This window comes from Melanaphis sacchari, unplaced genomic scaffold, assembly GCF_002803265.2.
Source record: "Melanaphis sacchari strain LSU unplaced genomic scaffold, SCAv2.0 Contig36_pilon_pilon, whole genome shotgun sequence".
In the NCBI taxonomy this organism is placed as follows: domain Eukaryota; kingdom Metazoa; phylum Arthropoda; class Insecta; order Hemiptera; family Aphididae; genus Melanaphis; species Melanaphis sacchari.
In genome coordinates this window covers 3,090,664-3,102,371 of record NW_020271232.1, presented here as the reverse complement: position 1 = coordinate 3,102,371, position 11,708 = coordinate 3,090,664, and the positions used below count along the sequence as shown (strand labels likewise).

Here is an 11,708-nt window from a genome sequence, read left to right as displayed (position 1 = left end):
AGCATATGAAACTTAACGATGAAATTTAATATTTACGAGTAATTTGTTTTTGACGAAATTTAAACTAAATTCAACTTATTGTTACTTATTGATATCCAATATTGTTAAATACTTGTTTGCACACAGATAAGATAATAAAAATAACTTTGATAAAATTTGCCAATAGTTAAGATAGTAAATCCTGTTCGTTATACATTTATTTTATCAATAAATGTTGATAAATTATTTTCGCTGACTAGTAATAATTATTTTCATAATTTCAAACTAGTCTTGTGACAATTGCTATTTATGTAACATAGTGTTTTATTCTGGTTAGATATCACATCTTTTTCTGAAAAAATTGTTATTGCTTTAATGCACTGTTTTACATAAAAGAAATTTATTAAAATGAATAACAGTGAAAAAGTCAAACTTATTCTAATTTTTGGCGAATGTAATCATAGTTCCCGAAAAGCAGCTCGGGTGTACGCAGATAAGTTTTATCCATATCATAATTATGTCCATAGACTTTTACGTGGATTAAATGAAAACTGTCAATTTCCTAGCAATCAAAATAGACAACGACAGCCTAGATCAAATAATTTTGATGAAGACACTGAATTTCAGGTATAATGGCCTACATACGTGCTTATCCACGTCCATCAATAAGACATGTATCTCGACAAATTGGTATATTAGTTGGTGCAGTACATAACATTTTGAAAAAAAAAACAAAATGCATCCGTATAAACCTTATAAACCTGAGCTTATCCAACATTTACGAATCGGAGATTTTGAATGTAGATTACAATTTTTGTCATGGTTTAGTGATCAATTTGAAATCGACAATTTATTTTATAATAGTATTTTGTACACTGATGAATCTAAATTCACAAACAATGGTATAATGAACAAACAAAATAATAGGTTTTGGGACGATACAAATCCACACTGGTCCCGAGAAACTAACTTTCAGACAGTTTTGGGTAAAATATGTGATGTGGATTAATTGGTGGAGTACTTGTAGATCCTTATTTTTACGACGGAACACTTACAGGTAGAAGATATCTAGATTTTCTTGTTAATCAATTACCGTTACTGCAGTTAGAAAATGTTCCATTAGCCACGCGAGAAAATATGTATTTTCAACAAGACGGTGCACCAGCATACAACTACGCCATCATTGTTAAACAATATTTAAATGATATTTTTCCTAATCGATGATTGGTACCCATGGAGTAATTCCATGGCCAGCAAGATTTCTAGACTTGATCCCAATGGATTTTTTTTTATGGGGGCATTTAAAAAATGTTGTATATGTGGACCCACTTATTAATCTCCAAGATTTAAAAACAAAATACGACTGGCTTGTAATAATTTGAAAGAAGAACAAATAAACGCTGCCACATCAAGGGAATTTTTAATACGTTTGGAATCATGTTTGGAACATCAAGGTGGAAACTTCGAACAATTCATTAGATAAAACTGTAGAACTTAATTGCAAATTATTAAATCTTTATTTCAAATTTATAGTGTGTACCCATAGGCGCAACTAGACCAATACTTTTGAGGGTGCACAAATAGTGAAGAGCTCACAGAGCCGTGGGGGCTTTGCCCCCACACCCCCCACATTATTACTCCCATTACCGTTCACATTACACAAATAAAAAAAGTAACAGCTATATTATAAATATAGTATAATATCATTATAATTGTTGTTCCACGAATTACGAATAACTTCGTTTATGAGACCCGTATAAAAACGTTATAAGTCAAAACTTATTGTTTATTAGTACATTATAAAATAAGACTATATATAGTGTCGGTATAAAATATATATGTATACACTATACATTATGTATAGCAGGGAACATAATAGCAAATAGGAAACTATTTTTCTCAATAATATACATTATGATACCTACAATAATTTTTAAAGAATGGATTTTATTTTTCGAGGGTGCACATTCCAAACTTGGGGGGTGCACAAGTCCCCAGTGCACCCCCCTAGTTGCGCCAATGTGTGTACCTATACAATTTTATAGTATTCATTATTTTCAATTAGTTATCTTATCTCAGAAGAATGAATGAAAAAAATGATAATAAATTATGATAAAAAAGTCTTTATTTATATCTTATCTGTGTGCAAACAAGTATTTAACAATATTGGATATCAATAAGTAACAATAAGTTGAATTTAGTTTAAATTTCGTCAAAAACAATTTACTCGTATAAATATTAAATTTCTTTGTTAAGTTTCATATGCTAATTTTGTAATCAGAAAAATTTTTTTTAAACGTAAATTGTGTAGAAAAAAATACTCTATCCGAATATGTAAAAAAAAATTGGTGTTACCATTTAAAAAAAAGTAAGTTGTATCGCGCATGCGCGTATCGAAAGTGTTAAAAGTTTGAAATTTGTCTGAGAATAAGTAGTTAAGTGTTATCTATCATTCAGTGAAATCCCCATTTCAATACAAAGTCATCGAACTGAAATATCTAGTGGTACCTCTTAGCATGAACACACTGTATAAAGTTCGGGTTTATAAAACTTTTTAAATAGGTTTAAGAATTTTTGGAATTTCTCACTAATTAAAATAGCGCACTTGTAGTGCATACTAATTTTTGTCGTTTATTTGTGGATTTTATAATTACTGTATTAATAATTCTATGTGTTATTAATATTCTCGATTTTCATTTTTTAACATTTGAATTTCACAGACAAAGTTTTTTTTTTTCTGAATATCTAACTATAGTATAGATAAAAAATTCTAATGTAAAATATTGTATTTTGTATGCGTTTAAATCGAGGATTTTCTATAAGGTAAATAAAATCATATTAAATAAAATATGACACAGTGGCGTATTTAGGATTTATTTGAGAGAGGAGATATGACTAAAATAATTTTTCTACCTCCACTCGAAATACATGAAGATACTATCAATTTATTATAACTACACATCTAATATATATTATATCTGTACATAGTAGGTACATAAACCTTATAATTATAAAATATAACATATTAAATAATGAATCATTTATTTATTTATCATTTACAAAACTAAAAAATGTTAAAAAAAGTTAAGGGGGATATATATCTCTCTCATTTCCCTCCCTAAATATGCCACTGGTATGACATAATATATAGAATAATTTTAAAAATAATTTTTTGTTTTAAATGTTTTAATCTGTTTTTGTAAACATTTAAAGGTTTAAAAAACATTCTCCGACGTTTCGCGTTTTACGCACTAGATGTTCCAGACTGTTGATTTAAAATCAAAAACAATTAAAATACGACGGTTTTTTTGGCTTGTCCCCGTGTATAGAAAAACGAAACGACATAGATCACTAGGCAGATTTAGTGAATACTAAAATAATTTTTTTTTTATTTTTTTAAATAATTATTGTTCTTTGTCAGATCTATCACTTTCACCGCGAATATAATGACAATTCGAATCTCTTTTAAATGAGTTTGAAAGTTTTTTTTTCGCAAAAAACGCATACAATTCTTGATCGTCATTTTAGAAACCCACAAACGATGCCAATGGTTTCCTGCAACGAAATCATCGCTGTCGTCGCCGCAACACGACATCGGCCTTCGTTTATTATCATTATTCTACACTTCGATTCAGTAATAATAATAATAATAATAATAATAATAATAATAAAGATAACGATAATAACGCATATTTTGATAAAACGTACAATAAACATTTTATGAATTACAACGCACGACGAGTCGTCAACGTATTCGGCGGGCACTGGCCCCTCATAACTCATAAGTCATATTATTATTACATATTACATAATATTATATAGTATACATACGCGTTTTGTCGGAACGAAAGACCAACAATAAAATTAGAGATAAAGACGCGCGACTCGGTGAGTCATCGCCGCCGTCGCCACCGACTTACGCGCGTACGTAGCGGTTGTAGTGTTGTACAGATCTGATCTGATATAATATTATATATTGTGTACGTGTCGAATGGTCATAACACCAACACAATCGTATTTCCGTCTGTTTGTAAATGTATAATAATGATAATAATATTTAATGCATTTGATTGCAATAATCATCAAATAACATAATATTATTGTGGTAATGGGCACTAATAGATTAAATTACATGCTACTGCATTTGCTGTGTAACCATATATCCACTGCAGTACGCGGCGTTTAAAGAAACGAGTGTTCGTCACGACTATCATATTATTATTATTATTGCGTACCATACGTAGGTACACATCGGCGTTTCTTAAACTTTTTTATCCGTGGAACTCTTTTTGACGTTCATTTTTATATATTTTTTTTTCAGCTTTTTTAGGATTATTTTTAATAAAAATTATAATTATTTTACGTAGGTAATAACTAATAATACAATACCTATGCGTTAAGAGGACGTCGTACCCGCATATGTTGTCTCCGTCTTACAAATGCGTAACATGGCAAATAGTACTCTCAGAAGATCACGTTTAGCTCCTTCAGCTTGAAAATTAGAATGAATTGACCTCTTTTGAAATTTAAAAGTGAGATTATTATCTAGGGCATCTCCTAGGCTTTTTATTATATTTTAATTTTAAAGCATGTTATGAGTATTTTAAAATTGTAAATTGCTTGCACGTCTTAAAACACACATAACTCGCTTTAAAATTAAAACATAATAAAAAGCCCATGAGATGCCCTAGATAATAATCTCACTTTTAAACTTCAAAAGAGGTCAATTCACTCTAATTTTCAATTTAAAGGAGTTAACCGTGATCTTCTGAACGTAATATTTGTTATGTTACGCATTTGTAAGACGGAGATAACATATGCGGGTACGACGTCCTCTTAAAGGTATTCGATTCATAAAATATGTTAAAATAAAAATAATATTAGACTAAATCATAACTTTAATGAGATGAATGAATTTTTTTTTTTATCATTAGAAATATTCTTAACATTGGGCTTTATTGATGAAAGTTGTACGAATATTTTTTTCCCCACTAACCACTACTAATTTTTAGTTAGATATTTTACAGTAATCTTGAAGATTTTGAAAAAAAATTTCTCAAGCTCCGCGGATAAAAACACGGTTTAAGAAACGTTGGTATACACATTGACATTATTAATATAACAATAATTATTATTAATCATAATGCACATCGCTTGCACCTGCACGGTCGTCTTTGTTGACTAGGTAAGTGGTAGGTAGGTAGGTTGGGATCGTGTCGCGACTTTGGCGCTACCTACACCGCGAAATGCGGTCGCAAAACGACGACGACAACAACAACAATAATAATAATAATCGTGACGAGTGCGGCCTATCGCGGAACTCGTTACTTGGCTCGGTCGTCGCCAAATCTCGTCCGACGCGTGTGCACCTCTGCAACACTGTTACGATGATATTATATTATTATTATTATTCGTCGTCGTACGCGGCGCGAGTCGAATGAATTATTATTATTATTATTATTATTATTAAAATATATTAACTAACCGAACACGGCCAATTTATTATTATTATCATTTATTATTATTATTATTATACACGAAGTAATAATGTGTTGTACACGAGCTCAATAGGCTTCAGTGCACATCGCGACTTGCACTGTCGTGGTCGTAAACGCGGCGCGCGCGGTGTTCTTGTGAACGCGATACGCCGGTCGTAGTTGGATTTCTCCTATTCTCCTTCTCATCGCATCCGTTTTTACCATACCACTAGATAACCAACAACATCATCATCACGATGCACGTACGGCGTTGATTCCGACCGCGATTTTTCCGTTTTCAAGTATGTCCGAAAATGTCAGATCGTCCACCGTGAGTAACAACTATCATCAATAATTAATATTAGGTACTGTTGCGCACGTCGTATTCTCGCGATCGAAAAATCACCGATATTACGACATTAAAAAAATATTAATACAATAATTGATGTTATTATCATGATCGATCGACGCGGCCGACGAAAAGTTCAAACGCGTACACTTACAATACGATCGGATGACGAAACCGTCGGCATTGAAATATTTATACATGCGCTTATCATGATTTTTATATAATTCGTGTCTCGTATAGATGAAAAAAAAAAAAATAAACTAAATCGTACGACTTTCGATTTCGTATTAGAATTAACATAATATTATCACAACACTAACGCGTTATTATGGTCCACAATGTCGTCAGTTGATTGCATAATTCATAGACCAAAAATAGTCTTCTTTACACATCGTCATGCCAAAAAACACTTACGCGTACGAGCTTATGCCGACGCATATGTTTAAAAAAAAAAAAAACTGTCTAATTACTAATGAGCAACGGATACGTCGAATTCAAATTCAGAATTTAATAACTTGTTACTATATATCGATATTAGTTGGTACCTATTAGAATAAATTATACACTTTACTTATCTCGGTTTTGAAGAAATTTACATTTTTTACTGTTGGTACTCGATCAACGGCATATCAAAAAAATTAATTAAATTTGTATTAATTAATTTAAGAATCCCGGTTAATGTTATAGTCAGCTGAAGTTCGATATTCTAATGATGTTCATTGTTATACAAATAAATTAAACCTAACCAGTTAAGTTTAGCCTTGATATCTAATCGTATTTCAAATGATTTATGTGAAAATATCGGAAAGATTATTATTTTAAAAATATTCTGTATTATTAACAAACTGTAATCATTTCATCGAGAAGAGATTGTATAAAATAAATTATGATTTTATTATTTCATTACCTATCGGGTTCACTATACCTAGCATATCGTACACAATTTAGTTCAACAATGTGAGATATCGTAAAATAATTAATTTATTAGTTACAATCGATAATATGAGTACGAGTTTACATGAATAGATAAAACCGTGATAGTGCATTAATTAAGATAAAATAGATGATATTCTATAAACGAGTAATATATTAATTACGCCGTAAAAGTATATATTTTCATAAAATTAGCAAAACTTACTTAAATTAGCCAATACATAATATGTTTTTAGTTTAACTATAACAATATTTTCTAAACTAATTACCAATATTGTTAGAAAAACATTGAATAAATTCTCAAACCATTTTTTAACATGTAAATTTAAAACTTTCGATGTTTCTTTTAAACAACACTATAATCGTATTCAACTTAGGTATTTTCATTTTATTGTAAAATTAAAAAAAAATAAATAGTTTATTATTTAAAAATAATATAAATAGGTACATATAAATTTTAAACTTTATTTATTGTTCAGGTATCGCCCCAAACAAAAGATTAAACTATGATTTATGAGACTTTAAATTAAAAAAAAATATAATTAATAAATTATGATTTCTTTTTTTTTTACAATATGAAAAAAAAGTAATAAAACCTAATATTACAAGTGCATAGTTGGGTATTTTTGAGAGCATATAAATGTACAACGTATATGATATGTTTTATATAAGTACAGTATACATATTTGAACGATTTAAGTCCAATTATAAAATCCTAAGCCCTGGTTATAAAATTATATACATAATAATGTACACTACATTTGTACATCTATGTACTATTATTTTAAGATTTTTTAAAATTCATGTCAGGTTGAAATTGTCAAAAACAATGGTTATACTGTTGAAATACACAATGTCGTCACGGACGATGGTTACATCTTGGAGTTGCATCGCATCCCGAGAAACAAGGGCGGAAAAGAACCCACCAGAAACCATCCGGTGTTCTTACACCACGGCGTTTTGGGGAGCTCGGCCGATTGGGTACTCGGCGGGGCCGATATATCGTTACGTGAGTGAATCAAATTCTTTGATCGAAATGTATATTTTTGCGTTTTTTGGTGTTATAAAAGCCTACCTTTATTAATATTATTAAGCGTATGTATACTTATTATAATTACGTATTATAAATATTTAGCGATGCAACTATCCGACGCCGGGTACGACGTGTGGATGGCCAATTGCCGGGGTAACACCTATAGTAGAAAACACTCGTCGATAAGTTTCAAGCAAAAAGATTTTTGGAATTTTAGGTAAAACTATATTATTTTTATTGTTATTCGTCGTGAATATCGAGACGTTATGCGTGTGCAGTATCTACGGTCAATTGATCGTGTTTTTTTTAATGTACCTATATTCATTTTGACAATAATAATTTATATAAGTGATATAACCTAACCTGTATAATAAAATATACTATAATAACGGTTGTAAAGCTTACACGAAGTCGGAATGTTTGATTTGCCAGCTTCGTTCGACTATATTCTAATGAAGACCAATGCCAGACAACTCCATTATATAGGTTATTCGATGGGCACGTCCGTGTTTTACATTATGGCATCTGAAAGACACGAATACCATCAAAAGATAAGGTCGCAAATCAGTCTTGCACCGGTCGCCTACTTGTTCAACACAAGATCGTCTGTGAGACATATCGCTCCGTACGCCAAGAAGATGAATGTGAGTTATCGTTCATAATTAATGAGTAATCATTTAAAACGTATGGCAATACAAATAATATTACTTTTTGTTTGATTCTCTTTATCATTAATATTTTTAATACGTTGATAAAATTACTAATGTTTATAAACAAGAACGACATTATTATTACATAGAAATTTTGCGTTTTTGCCAAACAAATATATATATATATATAGATGCAATGTTGTTATTTTAGCTGATATACACAATTATATTTGATATATTTATAATCTTAAGAAAACTTAAATATTCCAAGGTTAGGATGGCGTAGTAAAATCTTTGCACTTTAATCGTATATCTTCCATTACACTGGAGGTCGTTTTAATTTTGACCATTAAAACGTATGTACTTTTATATTTAATTTTAAGTTTATAAGTCTGTACATTAATAATAAAATTAAAATTAAAACGTCTTCATTTAAAGGGTCTATACTTACTGAATCGTTAATATTAAAATTAATAACAATAAATACATTATCATAATATAAGTTTGTTATTCTCGTAAAAATCTTCGTGATTTTTTATTAATATTTTTGAAATATTAGAAATCAAATTTAAATAAAAATGTTTTTTAAATTGTGTTTTACACGAATTAGATCTTACTAATCTACTTAAATTTAATTGTTTTCTCTTTAGAATATGTATAAATGGGTTTCTAATGGAATGTTTTTGCCTCAATCAAGGATGCAATCATTGTTAGTAACTAACACGTATGGAGAAAGAATCGCACGGACTCTGTTTTGTCAAAAAATCATATCTTTTGCTGTATCTTCTGTGTGTGGTAGTGAAACGTATATTTTCGACCATGTAATAATTATATTTTATGATTTAATTATTGATATTACATGAGAAAAAGCCATCATTGAAATTATTATTGAATTATGATATATTTTATTGTTTTTTCTTGTCATATGTTGTTATACAGAAATTGATACCACTCGTCATCGAACATTTTCCAGCAGGAACATCAGCCAAGCTTTCCACGCATTTCGCACAGCTTGTATTGAAAGGTAATTAATCACTAATGTAACCTATATAATATTATGTTTTATAACATTTTTCATTTTATTTTTGTGTTTTAAAATTCATCACGCAGACTGTTTTAGCCAGTATGATTACGGTCCAGCTATGAATTTACAACATTATAATTCTACTGAACCTCCAACGTATGACTTAAAATCTATACAAGTGCCCATTGCGTTGATATATGGAAAAAACGATGTATTGACCGACTTAGAGGTGAGATTTTTCTAGAAATCCTAATTTTTTTTACCTGTAATGATATATTTTAAGCAGAGAAAACATTATACGTTACTTACTATTTAGCACATATATATAACAGTATGCATTTTTGAAAATTTTTCCATAATGTTTATTACGTATTTTTATTTTGTTCGACAATTATAATATTATTATCGTGTTATTTTTGTATGCAGGACATAATGAGACTGAAATCACAACTTCCAAAACTGATAGACGTCGTTCCGGTCGACAGTCCGCGTTGCAACCACGTGGATTTTTTGTGGAGCTTTGACGTGACCAAAAAAGTAAACGAGCAGGTAACGGAAATACTACAAAAGACTGACCACGCGGACTGGGAGTATACGGGTCCTCCAGCGGACCCCCATGCAGATGTCTACGAAACGGACGAAAACAGCAGTCGAGTGACTAAAGGCCAACAACCAAACTCGACGAACGACGATCACGAATTAGTGAACTTTGTTCAGGAAACGGACTACTCGTCGGGTATAACTCCGGTGCGGCAGGACGACGATGACGACGAATCGGCGGAGATTGTACGAGAACAGAGACTGATGCAAAAGGTGCAATTGTTCGGCAACTTGATTATGTTGTTGAAGTCCACTGAAATGAAGTATCACCGACTCCGGAACGGATTGACCAGGGAGATCTCAGGATGGGCTCACAGAGCCCGAAAAGTGACTGGAACTCGTCACGCGGCAGCAAGTAATTCTGCGGTTGTCGCCGGACCAGAAGACAAGCCGCCAGTCGGCTGTGCAGTCGCAGCGAAAACCGAACAACCCATCACGGCGTCGCAATTCTCCAATAGAGCTGGTGATTTCGACGATTATTGTGGTGATCTGAACCATACGGACGACCGTACGATAACGAGACGCACACTTTACAGCACGTTCGGCAATCTTGGAAGAGCGATAAGGTTCTTGAAGTTCCGCCATAAATAGACGTGTATTTCGCAAGACCTTTCGTATAATTTTTCTCTTACCTATTAAAATTTGTTTGGTTTTTTAATATTTATATTTACCTATATTGTAACATCTATATACTATACGCGTAAATCGAGTTTTATATAAATATTTATTTATATTGCGTATAGAGATACTGTACGCCTGGCGGACCTTAACATTATTTGTTTATTATGATCAGTGCTTTTATATATCTAATTACAGGACTATGCCTGTGACCGCAATCGTCTTAAGTGTCACCGGAAGTACGACATAGGGTATAATATATTGTATCGCGGTTTGTATAATCTGTAGAGAGATAACTTTTTAATAATATAATTGTTTTGTGATTTAATATTATTTTTAATGCATACATATCAATGAAAACGTCGTCATGTTGAATACTGATATCCATTTGGCACATAATCCTGGTATGCATCAATTTAATATATATTTATATATATAAAAATACATACCAAATAAAAATGTCATTTTAATATTTATTTAACTACGTATTTACTTGTAAATCAAATATTTTTGCTATAGTATACATTTTTATACATCACTTAAGTATTTAAACGAATAACCTTTAAGAATTTTGTTTGATTTTTATTTGTCCACGAGTATATAAACGTGTAAAATAGTAGGAACAAACGTATACGTTTGTGTAATCAATAAAACTTTATATATTCTTATCACATATATTTGTTTAACAATCAATACGCGTTTAATTAAGCTCGCTAGTTTGATATGTTTTTTGTCCTTAGCATTAACTATTTTCTCATTTGTATAACTGCCTTCTACGACTGTGATGTTGTGAGCTTATGACATCTGTTTCTACTCTCAATTATTGTTTTTCCCATTATTTTTCCTATAAACATGATTATATATTATGTTTAATATAATATATTTGTTAAAATAGCATGTATTAAATTATAATTATATACAATATTATACACAGTCTTAAAGTAAAAAATGATGTTTTTATTATTTTTTTTTGTAATATTACAAAAATATTAATACTTACCGTTAGTTATAGTGATAAAAGTATCAAGGTGTTTAGAAAATGTAT

General features: G+C 30.6%; 1 protein-coding gene across 1 annotated transcript; it reads left to right on the top strand.

Moving 5' to 3' along the window:
• Window positions 1-5,310: 5,310 nt before the first annotated feature.
• Window positions 5,311-10,991, top strand: LOC112597000 (lipase 3-like). The gene is made up of 8 exons (XM_025342898.1): window positions 5,311-5,787; window positions 7,549-7,747; window positions 7,874-7,988; window positions 8,172-8,415; window positions 9,072-9,242; window positions 9,361-9,445; window positions 9,532-9,674; window positions 9,872-10,991. The coding sequence occupies exons 1-8, from the start codon at window positions 5,761-5,763 to the stop codon at window positions 10,634-10,636; spliced, it is 1,749 nt and encodes a 582-aa protein (XP_025198683.1). The 5' UTR covers window positions 5,311-5,760; the 3' UTR covers window positions 10,637-10,991.
• Window positions 10,992-11,708: the final 717 nt, after the last annotated feature.